General features: G+C 32.7%; 2 protein-coding genes across 2 annotated transcripts; one reads left to right on the plus strand and one right to left on the minus strand.

Annotated features, from left to right (window-relative positions):
* Nucleotides 1–1,567: 1,567 nt before the first annotated feature.
* On the minus strand, nt 1,568–9,733 carry LOC134710991 (ras-related protein RabF1-like). Its single transcript, XM_063571414.1, has 4 exons — nt 9,705–9,733; nt 8,811–9,027; nt 2,592–2,723; nt 1,568–1,759 (listed from the first exon to the last, which is right to left on the minus strand). The coding sequence occupies exons 1-4, from the start codon at nt 9,731–9,733 to the stop codon at nt 1,568–1,570; spliced, it is 570 nt and encodes a 189-aa protein (XP_063427484.1).
* Nucleotides 9,734–11,623: 1,890 nt separating this feature from the next.
* Nucleotides 11,624–16,543, plus strand: LOC134712245 (calmodulin-like). Its single transcript, XM_063573592.1, has 5 exons — nt 11,624–11,737; nt 11,985–12,012; nt 12,675–12,821; nt 15,347–15,589; nt 16,242–16,543. Exons 1-5 carry the CDS (start codon nt 11,735–11,737, stop codon nt 16,271–16,273), a joined length of 453 nt encoding a protein of 150 aa, XP_063429662.1. The 5' UTR covers nt 11,624–11,734; the 3' UTR covers nt 16,274–16,543.
* Nucleotides 16,544–16,755: the final 212 nt, after the last annotated feature.

Below are 16,755 nucleotides of genomic sequence, written 5' to 3' on the forward strand. Positions count from 1 at the left end.
TACTCCACATCAAATGTTACTTATTAGGTATATCTGGTCTTATACTCCACATCAAATGTTACTTATTAGGTATATCTGGTCTTATACTCCACATCAAATGTCACTTATTAGGTATATCTGGTCTTAAACTCCACATCAAATGTCACTTATTAGGTATATCTGGTCTTATACTCCACATCAAATGTTACTTATTAGGTATATCTGGTCTTATACTCCACATCAAATGTCACTTATTAGGTATATCTGGTCTTATACTCCACATCAAATGTCACTTATTAGGTATATCTGGTCTTATACTCCACATCAAATGTCACTTATTAGGTATATCTGGTCTTATACTCCACATCAAATGTCACTTATTAGGTATATCTGGTCTTATACTCTATTATGTGAAAGGATTTGTTTGTGAATAAATTTAGGAGTTGAGGCATACGAAAATGAAACAACAGAATTGTAACTCAAAAAACAAAAAAATGTAGTCTCCAGAAGCATTCTTTCTTCATGCATTTCATATTATGAAAAAAGTTATCAAAGGTATTTAGATATTAAGATCATAGATCTAATACTTCAGATGCGCGTTTCGTCTACAACATTTATTCTATTATATAGATAGGTTAACCGATCTACAGATATTTAAAAAAAAAAATATTGAAATCTTATTTTTTTTTTCAGAAAACTTAATTTGAACCGCTAGATATTACTTATTTCAGCGACGCATGCATGATTATTATCTGAGAATGTTAGGCATGCTGACTATGCGGTATGGGATTTGCTCATTGTTGAAGGCCGTACGGTGACCTATAGTTGTTAATGTTTGTGTCATTTTGGTCTTTTGTGGATAGTTGTCTCATTGACAATCATACCACATCTTCTTTTTTATATACACAATTTATAGTTTGCTTTTTATTAAATCTTCGTGTGACTTTTATCCTTTTTATATTCTTAAAACTGTCACCAATTGATGTTTTTTTATACTTAAGTATCGTAAGCACACGCGGAATTGCCAGTTGTCAAATTATTCTCGAAATTTGTCTAATGAACATGATGAACATCAAATTCTTCTCAAAACTTTCTCAACAAAACTGTTTTCAACAGGATGTATGCTGTAACCGTTTTTAATTAGATCAGCGAATAAAATTGAGAATGAAGATGGGGAATGTGTTAAAGAGACAACAACCCGACCATAGAGCAGACAAAAGCCGAAGGGTCTTCAATGCAGCGAAAAACTCCCGCACCCGGAGGCGTCCTTTACCTAGCTCCTAAACAAATATGTATACTAGTTCAGTAAAAATGGACGTCACACTAAACTACGAATTCTAAACAAGAAACTTAAAAAATCAAAAATCATACAAGACTAACAAAGGCCAGAGGCTCCTGACTTGGGACAGGCGCTAAAAAGCGGCGGGGTTAAACATGTTTTTTTTTATATATCTCAACCCTCCCCTTATACGGTATACCTCTAGACAATGTAGAAAAAAACAAACGCACAACAGTACGCACAGTAAAACCTAACGAAATATACTATAGTGGTCGACAAACAAAATGACTAGCGCATGTAGAGTATAACTTATGATATTGCACATTTACAAGATTTACAACTATTAAGATCAGCTGATGTAAAGGGTCTCCACTGCCTCTGTTTCACCTCCTCTGATGGATTAATTATATCTTTTAAAACCTTTTTAAAAAGTTCATTAACCATTGTTCCATCTTTGGCACTTGTTTCAATGTAAGGAATGTCATGTTCATTGGCGAAGTCCTGTAAAGGATATCTATAATTATACACAAGAATATAATAAAACTATGATTATTAATTATAACTTTAATAAAATTTGGACATTTATAAACTGTGCAATGTGTTTTTTGTGTTTACTTTTAGAATAAGCATTATTAATTTTGTGTCGCCTAAAATAAATGACGGGTAGCGCATAAAGTTTATATTAACGTATGACACCAACATATGACGGGTGACACATTTAGTATAAGTTAACGTAGGATGTCGATATGTGTGATAAGTGATACATGAAGTGTAAATTAACGTTCGATCCAGATATATGACGGATGACGTATGTGCTGATGAATTAACGTTTAATACTGACTAATGACGGGTGACGTATGCAACTTTCAAATAACGTATGATCCCGATTTTAGTATTTTTTTCTAGTATAACTTCATATAGCACGCTCTGAGTCGGACGTTTGAATCGACGATTTATAAAACGTTTCGGGCATTGAAATAAATATGGAAAGAAGAACATACAAAGTGTCTAGTAAATTTTCAAACACGTTTTGTTTTAAGTCGCTCCTTGTGAGTTCACGTGGTGTGTTTTGTTCATATTCGCTCATGCACTATTCAAGCATTATATCTTTTTTACAGCCTGGTTTGGCTTCTACGTATTTCTAAATATTTAACTTAACTGAGAAATTGAACCAAGCATTCAACTCTAACGTAAATTGTTGTATTGTAAAGAAAAGATGTGATTTTGTCGAATATTTTTATACAGCAAAGAAAAGAAAAAAAAGCAAACAAAAATGAATATGCAAGTGCCTCTGCTGATAACTTCGGATCCTTTAATTGTAAAGTTTACTTACCTCTGCTAACAGTTTTCCAATAGCTCTGTCGTCTGTTGTATCTACTTTATTACCAACAAGAACTGGGAGTACACATCTGTTTGAATATTGTCTGATTCGGTCAAAAAATGATTTGATGTTTGCAAAGGAATCCTTAAAGAAAGAATAATTGCATACACCAGGAGTAATATGAAAGGTACGATTGAACAAATTATTAATTTGTTAAAAGATAAAAGATCATAAATAAAAAGAAAATTTCTTCAAACATTTTTTTTGAGAGGATTAATATTCAACAGCATATATAGTGAATTGCTCAAAGGCAAAAAAAAAATAAGTTCATTAGACCACATTCATTCTGTGTCAGAAACCTATGCTGTGTCAACTATTTAATCACAATCCAAATTTAGAGCTGAATCCAGCTTGAATGTTGTGTACATACTTGCCCCAACCGTTCAGGCCGGGTTTAACCTCTGCGGTCGTATAAAGCTGCGCCCTGCTGAGCATCTGGTTTGATTGTTATTATTATCCCGGGTTTTTAACCTCTTTCATTCCTTAAATGTTCAACGGTTGAATCAATTATTTGCCGTCAATTTATTTGTGTGCCAGTCTGGAACTGTACCGTAAAATAAGAAATGACCGTAGTTAGCATATACTTACATAATTTGTGACGTCGAATATCACAATAAAACCGTCTTTATTACGAAACTCTGAAAACCCTTTTTCTCCAAAGAGCTTTTTAGAACACGAGTCATACTAAAAAAATATTCAAAACAGCATGATAAATTTCTGTTAACTTCACACATAGCTTGAGAGAAATCTTCAAAACGCATCAAAAATTATAGCATTGAAAAAAAGGTGAAAAAAAGAACGTACTCTTACTTAAAATCACGTTTTGAAATATTATTTTTTATTGAAATCACCATAGCACCTTATATAGATATAGGAAGAATTGAACTTGAAACTTAAAAATAAAATTTAAACACTGGAAATGTACTGTTTGCCTACTTACGATTTCCAGTTCGATATCTTTACCGTCGATAACTACGGATTTCTTGAACTGAAAATCAAACAAATAGAACGTGTCATTGGATGGTATTACTTCCTTACATTGTTTTCAAAAATCACATATTGTCATCCTTCTTTTTGTGAATATAGTGCCATCTTTAATTAGGTCTAGATCCAGCTTGTTGGTTGTTTGTTTTAAATCATTTTCTAAATATAAAGTTCTGTAACTCCCAAACAAGTTGTTAAGAGAGGGTGGTTAAGATGATATTGAATTTACCGTTGCTTATCATGACGACGGTCAATGGAGAGTCTAAAACGGAGAATCGAAATGGGGAATAGGTCAAAATCGACCATAGAGCAGACAACAGCCAAAGGCCACCAATGGGTATAAAAAGCAGCGAGAAAATCCCGAACCCGGAGGTAGTCCTCAGATGGCCCATATATAAAATAGTGTATTAGTTCAGTTAAAATTGACTTTACACTATAAACTTCAAAACATATAAATGAACTAAGACTAAAAAACATACAAGACTCTTTATAGACCATAGATCAGTCAAATTAAGATCTTAATTTTTCTTCAACTTGTCACTCCGATGATTTATATAACGCCAACTTTTGTTTCACCTTCATTTGAACAAATTACCAGTCTTCAAACATAAGTTATCAAGTTATTATGGCGTTGTCAGTTCGTCTTCGACAAATGCGTATGAATTATTGCTACTATCTACCGTCTACTAGTATTTTTTTATAATACAAATACTGCAAAACCATACTTGGGCATGTAAGACCAAACGAGTAATCAGAAAAAATACCGGTTTTTTCTTAGGCAGAATATGAGATGTGGACCAGTAAAAACATATTTGGTGTTTTTAAGTGGTCTTAAGCTAGATGTTATATAGATATAATTGAAAATTTAAACTATCAAATCTTGAATTTCAAATGAGAATTTTGTTGATTTGTACTACTACTAAGAATATATTACTTACTACGGTTATTTCAGTTGTTGCTTTATATTCATCTGTAAATGTATTTCCCTGTGAAAATTTAAAAGAATACATTCTGAATTGTTATTTGTGCGGAAAAGGTTATCTAATGACCCTGATTTACCTTCAATGCTATCCAATGGTGCCAAAAAGAAATCAAGGATATTTAAAGTAAAAGTTTGAAATATACTGTTTCGGAATTTCAAAAGAAAATCTTGCTATACTTATTTTCCTTACTTTGTGCTATTCACTAGTTTTGTAAGCAATGCATGAAACAAATTTAAATTGATTTTTTGATCCACATAAATTGAGTAAATCCGCTGTATAAGCCAAAACAAAACTTGGTCAATCTCGCATGCCCGTCTGAACGAGTCTACGCATGGAGAAATGTGTATTATTAATGAATATTTGAAACTAACTTCGAGAAGATATATCGATTATATTTTGGGTATAAGAGACATTTGGGGAAATGATCCAAATTTATCATGCGACAGCATTTTTCTTTTTTAGAAGGTACGTGTATACTCAAAGATAAAAGAACTTCCAGAGATTATTTTATCTTTTTTGTCAGTTGTCATATATACGTGATATGTGACACCTTCAGAACAGCTTTTGTTAGACCTACTGGGTCGAAAATAGAGTATATAGGATTAAAAACTGTCCGATGACTGTCATCTGAAACTCAAAACCTTTCACACCTGGAGCGCTGATAAAAAATAACTTTCTTTGATTGTTAAAATGATTGACACCGTTATATTTGTATAATTCTATTTAAATCCAGGGTCTTGACGAATTATCTTGAATATTCTACGTAGTTTCCCCACGGAGGCACATGCATGTTTGTTATATAAAAGTTCCCGAATAAATCAAGACTTTAACATAAATCAATTTTGACAGAAATGGAGGAAATACTTCCAGATATTCTTCTTTATATTTTTCGCTTCGTATTTGGAGGTTGTGAGACTTTTAACAATGTTGCTAAACTTTATTTTCTTCGAATATTTGTTCAGTTTGGAATTTGCCTAACTGAACTCGTCTTTCTCGAAATATCAGCAACAGAGCAGAACACTACTAGGTTAAGCGATGTAGATGATAGAAGCGCACCAGAACAAGCGATGAGATACAGTGTTATTGGAAGCATGTCCATCTTTGTGGCTATTGCGGGTTGGTATTTTATGCATTATGTTTACAGAAATGATAAAGACCAGCCAGCAGTCCCCCATAAGAAGTTAATGGAAATAGTTTGCTTGTTTAAAGTAATGGGAATACTGATTGATAGCTTGTTTGTTGCATATACGGCTGTATTGTATAACGATTTCGAAGTTGCACTTCCTTTTTTTGCCATACCGCATGGCAATATAAATTTAACAGCATGGATTATTTCTCTGGTAACATTCATTGACATACTGTTTGGAGTTGTGGAATTGATTTACACAGTTTATAAACTATGTAAGGAGCCATCTCGCATACATCCGGGGGATGAAAAGCCACCAGAAATACCCGACATGAACGAGATTTTCACTTAAAACAAGAAACAATCTGTTTGCGAAGGGTTTATTTTTGACTGCTGATTGGTAAAATAAAGTGTATGTGACCGTATATACGTCGCTTCTATAACCAACAAAAGAATATAGTAGGAACAGAATATAAATGGTAGTTTAGTAAGGATTCAGATTTCTTTACTTTAAGTGATTTGGTATTTTCTGTATCAATGTTTCAGTGTTATTATTAGATTTTATTATGTGTAATTGACAGTCTTAAGACTACCGTATATCAATGTTATATAGACAGTTATTATAATAAAGACATCTTCAAATCTCTTGAGATCTTATTCTATATTTTATATGATATGGAGTTTTTTACTACATTTCACTAACTAACAAAACACTTATTATTCATTTTAATTTAACGAAGAAAAAAATCAGTTTGATACCTTTTAAGAATGATAGTATGTTTTTGTCACTAGAGTACACCGTCGAGTGATTGTTATTCCGAAGATTGCTTATTTTGTCCCTTTGATCGCAGACTTATATCAGTCGCATACATTAAACTTCATACAAGATAAAGACCAATAATTTGTTAGATATTATGAACTACTGAATTGTACACAAAACTGCATTATTTATTTTGATGACTTATTCTAGTTGGTGGCAGTTAACCATGTTTTCCACTTCCAGAAAAGGGAAATCAGTATATTTAATTTTACAACCGCCCTTGTTTTTGAAACATAATTTATTATAAAAAAAAAAGGCAAACATGTTTATGGGCTTTGTCTGTTGTCGACAGACGTATATATGGTTGTTAATTCCTGTATCATTTGGTCTACGGTAACTGTTGAGAGAGTTGTCTCATTTATAATTATACCATAGCTGATCATAACTTCTTTCATATTTAGGAAAGTCTCTCAAACCTCCTTTTTAGTTGGTTTCTTTTCAAGGATTGCAATTTTGGTTTGAAACAAGACTTTCAGTATAATTTCCTGTACCGTATTGAATTTTGTAGACTGCTTCTTTTGAAATATTTCTTTATTGTTTATGACACGGATGTCAATGCTGTTGTCCGTTTTGTTCTCTTAACATCGACTACATTAGTTATTAGTTTAATTAATGTACAGAACTGATGGATTTTGTTAATATATATATACTAGATAACGATGTACAGAACCGACGGATTGTTATAATAGATACTTCCTACACAACGACGTACAGAACCGACGGATTGTGTTGTATTAATAGATACTTACTAAATAACGATGTACAGAACCGACGGATTGTATTAATAGATACTTACTAATTAACGATGTACAGAACCGACGGATTGTATTAATAGATACTTACTAATTAACGATGTACAGAACCGACGGATTGTATTAATAGATACTTACTACATAACGATGTACAGAACCGACGGATTGTATTAATAGATACTTACTAATTAACGATGTACAGAACCGACGGATTGTATTAATACATACTTACTAAATAACGATGTACAGAACCGACGGATTGTATTAATACATACTTACTAAATAACGATGTACAGAACCGACGGATTGTATTAATAGATACTTACTAATTAACGATGTACAGAACCGACGGATTGTATTAATAGATACTTACTAATTAACGATGTACACAACCGACGGATTGTATTAATAGATACTTACTAAATAACGATTATATTACTAGATAGTTACTAAATTACGATTGTATTAATAGATACTAACTAAATAACGATTGTATTGATAGATACTTACTAAATAACGCTTAATTGTATTAAAAGATGCTCACTAAATATTTACTAAATAACGGTTGTATTACTAGATACTTACTAAACTCAATGAGTAACAATTGTATTGCTAGATACTTACTAAATAACGATTGTATTAAAAGATACTTACTAAATAACGATGAATGATTGACGTCTTTCCAGATGGAAGTCCACATATCAATAAACTGAATCTAAATATTAAATATTTAAAAATGAAATGGTATGTGTCAAGGAAATTATTATTATTATTATTATATTATTATTTTTTAGAAAATAAATATAGGACAGAGGCAAAATCGCGCGCAGATAGATTTAAACATCTCCCTTTTGAGGATTTTAGCGAATATTCCATCGCACTTGAAATAAAGGATACAACAGAAAAATGAAAAAGACAAACAAACAATAGTACACATGACACGACATAAAAAACTAAAGAATAAACAACACGAACCCCACCAAAAACTAGGGGTGATCTTAGGTGCTCCAGAAGGGTAAGCAGATCCTGCTCGAAATGTAGCACCCGTCGTGTTGCTCGTGTTATAACAAAACCGGTAAATAGTCTAATTCGGTAGGTCACATTCATGAAAAGGGAGGGGGTTGTAGTAACGACGTAAGGAACATATCCGATATCATTTGTGAAACGGTTATTCCATAACGGTCAACCAACTCGTGATGGGGTCCGTAAAATTTACGAAGGGATGATTTCAACTTCACCATTTGGAACTCTTTGTTAAATAGCTTCCTTGTGAGCAGCAACCCTCTATCTAGAAAATCATGATAGTATATGCGATCACGGGAACATCGTATCAATTGGCAGATAAATATCCCCGTATGCAGGTGCTGCTGGAATGTTGCTACTTAGAAATTGAAAGTTCACAATTGGAAAGCTTTGAAGATTTGTTTTCAACCGACCCTCGTTGTCAATTTCTAGATGTAAGTCAAAATAAGAGGCCGACTTAACTGTATCTGTTTTATCCTTTACCTCTTGTTCGATGTGATAGATGCGTTGAACATAGTCACCAATTTTTGAATTATTTAGTGAAAGAACGTCATCTATATAACGGAAAGTAGAGTTCAAGGGTATTGCTAACTTCTTATCCTTCTTCCTAAGAAGTTTCTGTATGAAATCAGCAAACAAGTCGGCAAGAAAACAGCTTTGTGTTCTAAACACTAAACTTCTGGATTTTCCTTTAACAATACTGCAATAATACAATTTAAAAAGAAGATGTGGTATGATTGCCAATGAGACTACTCTTCAAAAGAGACCAAATGACACAGAAATTAACAAGTATAGGTCACCGTACAGCCTTCAACAATGTACAAAGCCAATACAGCATAGTTAGTTATAAAAGGCCCTGAAATGACAATGTAAAACAATTCAAACGAGAAAACTAACGGCCTAATTTATGTACAAAAAATGAACGAAAAACAAATATGTAACACATGAACAAACGACAACCACTGAATTACAGGCTCCTGACAGGCACATACTGACAGAATGTGGCGGGGCTTAACATGTTACTTCCTCTAACCCGGAACAGTGGTGTAACAGTTCAACACAAGAACGAACTATAAATATCAGTTTAAAAAGGCTTGACTCATCAGATGGATAAAAATACAAATACTACTGACAAATACAAGTGGACGTGGCCGGGTACTTGTACATCCCAACAACAAAAAGACACGAAGTACAGATCTAAGAGTACTCTCAGTTATTAACAGCTAGTTCAAAGCCACTAACAACTTATAAAAAATCAGGCATCTAAGACTAATGGTTTCATTTTAATGTTTTATTTTTAAATAATAATAGACGTTGGTTTTTTTAACAAAAATTAATAGTAGTATTATAGTGCTCACCAAAATATATATAACTTACTTTAAAATATCAGTGTTTACTGTCGACATTACTAACATGGATCAAGATATAGCTTTTAAACCCTGATTAATCTGAACCCAAAATTAATCCGAACCCCAAATTGATTTCCTTAATCTTTAAATGTGTAAATAATAAAAATGTTAATTGGTATTATATATATAGCAGTCAATCTTTTAAAATGAAAGTACAATCTTGATATATTGTAAAAAAAAAAAATAACCATGTGTATACTGAAAAAATAGCATATTTTATTTCAAAATATGCAATTGAGTCTAATTATTACACAGGAACATATTGTTAATGTTGTTTCTCCCTGTAATATTCGTGTTTAAGAGGCCAAAGACGTGTCAATACCTAACAGTAAACACTTGGCTTTAAAAATAATGTCAAACCTGAACAAAACAGTACAAAAACATGTGTCCCGTCTTTGGCGAATGTATCAAAACAAGGAGTCCTTAAATCTTTGTCATATACCTGAAAGGAGAGAAAACTTTTCAATACACAACTATTCAACGATCTTCAACAGTACACTACTTGAGATTTCACCCCTCCCGAATGCCATATGAAGAAATATCAACTCTTTGTATGTTGTGACAATAGCAGGTGGAAATAAAGAGGACTGTATAATAACATATATTTCGTACTTTATTGGCATTTTTAACTTTTTGGGTTGAGCGTCATAGTTGAGCTTTTTTGTAGACTAAGCGTACGGCAAAATCAATATCATGGAATTTGGGACGATAAAAATAAAATGCTCCACGGAGCGCAGCTTGATACGACCGCAGATGTCGAACTCTGAACAATTGGTGGCAGTATTGACTAATTCAAGCTTGATACAGCTCTGAATTTGGATTGTGGTTAAATACTTGACACACCATAGGTTTCTTACACAGAACGAATGTGGTCTAATGAACTTAAAAAAAGTTACCTACTATGGTCCAATATCCAAAATCTAAATACATGGAATGATTCAGCATATCAAAGAATCCCAAGAATTCATTTTTTTATGAAATTAAACAAAGTTTAATTTGGACCCTTTTGACCTCAATGTAGACAAATATAAATACACGATAAGATCATGATTTGACATATCAAAGAAGCTCAATAAGTCAATTTTTGATGAAATCGTTTAATTTTGGACCCTTTGGACCTCATGTGGACCAATTTAAAAAAACGGGGCCAAATTTCAAAAACTTAATACACGGTTAGATTCAGCATATCAAAGAACCCGCAGTATTCAAGAATAAACCCCATTGAAATTGGTCAAGAAATAAGCAAGTTATACAAAAGAGGGGCGAAAGATAACAGAGGGACAGTCAAACTCTGTAATTTATATGTGTCACCTGTTTTTTTTCTTTTAAATTTTATATGTTGCAATATGAATGTTTAGAGGACGAATATCATTTTTGTTTTATGATGTCCAGCTGAGACTATTATAACAATGTGTTATATGACTTATAGTAGTCTCAGTGTCCAGCGTATAGATCTGACTGCGCGAATAGAATTTTTACCTATATTTTACTACTCATGGCCAAATCGGTAAAAGTATATTTTCGTTTGCCATAACATATAAGCTTGCTTGCTTCTTGCAAATGAAATATTCACTTTAAAAACTTGTTCATACTTTCTTCAAATCAAATGGTTTTAGGTTTTATTGACATTTCGCAAATATGTAAACAACTTAGTTGTGGCTTCTGATTATATTGACAATCCACAAATTATTAAGGCATAATATTATGTAACTATGGTGAATTCTAATCATTTCATACCCTTGAAAAAATACGATCAGGGCAAAATAATAGCAGATAATGTAGACTTTTAATATAAAATAGTTCAATAATGAAATGTTTTAAGTTTGATCAAATGTAAAGTGGAATTATGTAAAAAGATATGTCTAGCAGACGAATACACAACAACCGGTTTTTTTTATCAAAGTAATCAACCAATCAAAGGTAGTGTGACATTTTCATACCTATATACCGGAAATAAAGACACACCTGAAAGAAACTTGTGGAAGATATAGCATTAGAATGGTAAGAATACTAATATAAAACTATAAAGCAAGTTTTCAATAAATAAGTCCATAAATTCGTGAAATAAACAGAAACATATACACAAAAAAGACATCAAAGTAAATTATTTACCTGTAACGACTTACCTTGATCAATATTTGAACACACTATTTACCTTTTTACTTTATACTGAAATCACGAAATTACCTGCAATAAAGAAATTATGTAATAGGCCATGTAAACTATATACTTTTTTTTGTATTTGTAGTCGAAGTTTTCACAGCAGCAGCTAGAAGGTAAGTTCTTGTATAATTTTGTGGACACGGTCAGTTTGAACTGTTAACGTAAACAATGTGTTATTTGTTTATATAGATCATTATAGGTACTGTCATACTTTAAGGTTGGGATTAATAACACTTGGAATATGATATCCCAAATCGGGTCATTAAAGTAGCAAGTATATAATATAAAGACCTTTATTGCCTGTTCGAAAATCAGAAAGTACATATGCAGATATAACTATATATGTATCTATATTTTTGAAAATTAGAAAACATATTGACATACAATGATGTACTGAAGGGTTTCAAACTTATTGAATTTAGTGTGTATTGCAAAAATTAGCATTTTGAGATCATTAAGACATTTTCAAGATTTGAGACATGATTTTCCCCAAAAAGGATTTAAAAAAAAGATTAAAATGTGTAACAATTTTTTTAATTGTTTTCTTGAAGTAGTGAAAATATTTTAAGAAATTCTTCTTTTCAGTTTTTTTCTATGTACAGGTAGATTTAGTAAACAATTTTGAATACCATTTAATACTGATTGGAAAATAAAAACAAATGCATATACATGTATATGTACATTATAATTTAGATCACTGTATGCACATTATATGTGATCTTTTAAATCAATCTTAATATATGGAGCAAACCTGATATACTATTTTTTATTGCAGAGCTGAAAGAAGCATTTATTATATTTGACAAAGACAATGATAAGAAAGTGAATATGAAAGAATTAGCCACAATTATGAGATCCATTGGCTTTAGTCCTACTCAGGCAGATTTACAGAACATTGCTCAGGAATATGGAGCTTCCCATGGTAGGTACTGGCTGACAGAAATCACAAATATTGAATATCATGGTTACCATAATGTATACTTCCTAGCCAGAGTAACCATAACTTGTACATCCCAGTCAGAGTAACCATTACTTGTACACCCAAACCAGAGTAACCATAACTTGTACATCTCAACCAGAGTAACCATAACAGTTACATCCCATTCAGAGTAACCATAACTTGTACATCCCAGCCAGAGTAACCATAACTTGTACATCCAAACCAGAGTAACCATAATTTGTACATCCCAACCAGAGTAACCATAACTTGTACATCCCAGACAGAGTAACCATAATTCTTACATCCCAGCCAGAGTAACAATAACTTTTACATCCCAGCCAGAGTAACCATAACTTGTACATTCCAGTCAGAGTAACCATAACTTGTACATCTCAACCAGAGTAACAATAACTTGTACATCCCAGCCAGAGTAACCATAACTTTTACATCCTAAACAGAACAACCATAATTTGTACATTCCAACCAGAGACCGAGTAACCATAACTTTTACATCCTAACCAGAGTAACCATAACTTGTACATCCCAACCAGACTAACCATAACTTGTAAATCTCAACCAGAGTAACCATAACTTGTACATCTCAGCCAGAGTAACCATAACTTTTACATCCCAACCAGAGTATCCATAACTTGTACATCCCAGCCAGAGTAACCATAACTTATACATCCCAACCAGACTAACCTATAACTTGTAAATCCCAACCAGACTAACCATAACTTGTACACCCCAACCAGAGTAACCATAACTTATACATCCCAACCAGACTTACCATAACTTGTACATCCCAACCAGAGTAACCATAACTTGTACATCCCAGCCAGAGTAACCGTAACTTTTACATCCCAGCCAGAGTAACCATAACTTTTACATCCCAGCCAGAGCTACCATAACTTGAACGTCCCAGCCAGAGTAACCATAACTTGTACATCCTAACCAGACCAACCAGAGTAACCATAACTTGTACATCCCAGCCAGAGTAACCATAAATTGTACATCCCAGTCAGAGTAACCATAACTTGTACATCCCAACCAGAGTAACCATAACTTGTACATCTCAGCCAGAGTAACCATAACTTGTACATCTCAGCCAGAGTAACCATAACTTGTACATCCCAGCCAGAGTAACCATAACTTGTACATCCCAGCCAGAGTAACCATAACTTGTACATCCCAGCCAGAGTAACCATAACTTGTACATCTCAGCCAGAGTAACCATAACTTGTACATCTCAGCCAGAGTAACCATAACTTGTACATCCCAACCAGACTAACCATAACTTGTACATCCCAACCAGAGTAACCATAACTTGTACATCCCAACCAGACTAACCATAACTTGTAAATCCCAACCAGAGTAACCATAACTAGTACATCCCAGCCAGAGTAACCATAACTTGTACAGACCAACCAGAGTAACCATAACTTGTACATCCCAGCCAGAGTAACCATAAATTGTACCTCCCAGCCAGAGTAACCATAACTTGTACATCCTAACCAGACCAACCAGAGTAACCATAACTTGTACATCCCAGCCAGAGTAACCATAAATTGTACATCCCAGCCAGAGTAACCATAACTTGTACATCCCAGTCTATATAGTTTAAATAACACAATACTATTACAAGGGTTTGTAACTGCAGGAAGACAATGTCACATTGTCCAAGGTATGCTTTTTTCTTTATCAATTTGTATAGTCTATAGATTTCAGAGGTTAGTAAGATATAAGTGTTAATAACTTTTGTATAGGTCTTCGTCTGTTTCGGTTCTAATTCATTCTTGGCTTTCTTATATTTAGCTTTGAGTACTCCTAATAAAAGGTAAATCCAGAAAAGTGCTTTAGAAGATTAAACTTAGAATGTGTTGTTTCAATTTATTAACTCCAAAATTAAACAAAGTCGATAATGGATTACAATGTATTATGTCAAACTTGTCTGAGAAAAATACATTATGTTGCTTCAGGGATGTTTTTTTTTGTACTGGGAGGTGAATGCTGTTAAAAATGTCTATAATATTACTTATTCAAATTGTATATATTTCTGAGGTCAGTAAGGTATATAAGTGTTAATAACAGACTTTACATTTACCTTCTGCTGTTGTCTGCTCTTTGGTCGGTTTTTTGTCTCTTTGACACATTCCACATTTCCATTCTCAATTTTATTTACAGTACATGATATAAACTCAAAAATAAGACAAAGTCCATAATGGGACAAATCGTAATGTATAATGTCAAACTTGTCTGAGAAAAATACATTGTTATACTTTTAGAGATGTATTAAATTTGTTTTTGTACTGGGTTAATGCTTTTAAAATGTATAAAATATTCTTCATTCCTTCATCTGTAGTTTGTTTTTTAACTGCCTGGTATTTTTCTTTTCTTTATTTAGATGAATTAAAAACATTTCACAGGATCTAATTTTTTCTCAAATAAGTATTATTTTAAACTCCATGACATATAGTTTTGTAAAATCTCATTTTCCCCTATTTTAGGTAATAAATTGTTTGACTTCAATGAAACACAGAATATTATTTCTAAACGTGCACCTCCTCCAGAAAAAGAAGACACAATCAGGGACTGTTTCAGAATATTTGACAAGGATGGCAATGGTTATGTCAGTGCTTCAGAACTCAGACATGTATTGACAAATTTGGGAGAACGACTGACAGATGAAGAGGTGGATGAAATGATTAGAGAGGCTGATATAACTGGGGATGGACAAGTAAACTATGATGGTTAGTATATAGGATAGCATTTATAATTATTTAGGACTTGGGAGAAAAATTAGTACTTGAAGGGCTTTACACAGTCAATTTTATGCATCAGTAATCATCATCACTGTAATGTACAATATGTTGTTTAATTGTTTTTTTAAATAGAAATATAAGAATAAGGAGATGTAACTCGGATAATTTAAGCCCTTTATGTGTCCAATTTTCTCCCACAAGAGGGCTTGAACTCCTTATGATCATTGGCCGCGTCGCCTGCTCTCTGTTAGAGAGAGCCAATAGGCGGCGACAGGATAACGAGTCTGCGCAACTGTCTTGTAATTGTCTTACCAATCACGTGTGTTCAATTAACACAAATCCGATAATATTTAACATCAATTAAAGTCAATTAACATCAGTTTACATCATTTAACATCAATTAACATCCGGAACTCCTCCTTCTTTAGCTGCCAACTTAAATCAAAATTCCCATATTGCATAACGGTGTGAATTTTCCGGTTGATGGTCTTTAACGAGGAAGACATTCAGGCGTTAATGTAGCCTTCGTATTACTGCATTGATTATTTCATAAAGCATATGTTTATATTGTGACAAGGGTAATAACTCTGTACTAGTGTAACTATCATTTCAATTAACATGATTTATTTTTGTTTTTCAGAATTTGTAAAAATATTAACAACTGGAAGATAAATTGGATCTACAAACCTTGACATTACAAATTATAGTGGTTGTGTTCTATGCAGATTAGGTACTACACATTTGACCAATGGGATGCATGCAAACATTTTACTGCTGCATTATTTCAATAGACATGAATCTTTAATGAATTCCATTCAGCTTTACAATTGTTTTTAAAAATTATACACAATTTTTCTGAGGTGAAAAAAACAAGATCTGTATTTATTGCATTGTTTTTATATATATTTTACTTTATTAATCATTAAATATACAAGACATTTACTGCTTCTTTACATATTGTTCATTTTTCTTCACCTAAAAAAAATTCAGTTGACCATAACCTTAACCAGTGGTAGTATCATGTATGGAAGATTTGGCTTTTTAACATCTATAGTATATCCACGAGTTACTGTGGATAGTTGTCTCTTTGGCTTTCATACCACATTTCCTTATTTTAAAACAGTGCTTTTTGTAGTCCAGTATATTTGTACTCT

Source organism: Mytilus trossulus, chromosome 3 (genome assembly GCF_036588685.1).
Source record: "Mytilus trossulus isolate FHL-02 chromosome 3, PNRI_Mtr1.1.1.hap1, whole genome shotgun sequence".
NCBI lineage: Eukaryota > Metazoa > Mollusca > Bivalvia > Mytilida > Mytilidae > Mytilus > Mytilus trossulus.

Bases quoted from the DNA above. Each gene is read 5' to 3' on its own strand.
- LOC134712245 (XM_063573592.1), top strand. The intron at 12,822-15,346 runs GTAGGTACTGGC...CCCCTATTTTAG, and splicing joins GGAATATGGAGCTTCCCATG to GTAATAAATTGTTTGACTTC. The intron at 15,590-16,241 runs GTTAGTATATAG...TTTGTTTTTCAG, and splicing joins TGGACAAGTAAACTATGATG to AATTTGTAAAAATATTAACA.
- LOC134710991 (XM_063571414.1), bottom strand. From the start codon at position 9,733: ATGTCGACAGTAAACACTGATATTTTAAA. The intron at 2,724-8,810 runs GTAAAGGATAAA...TCTTTCTTTAAG, and splicing joins TCTATCACATCGAACAAGAG to GATTCCTTTGCAAACATCAA. The intron at 1,760-2,591 runs GTAAGTAAACTT...TATCCTTTACAG, and splicing joins TTGGAAAACTGTTAGCAGAG to GACTTCGCCAATGAACATGA.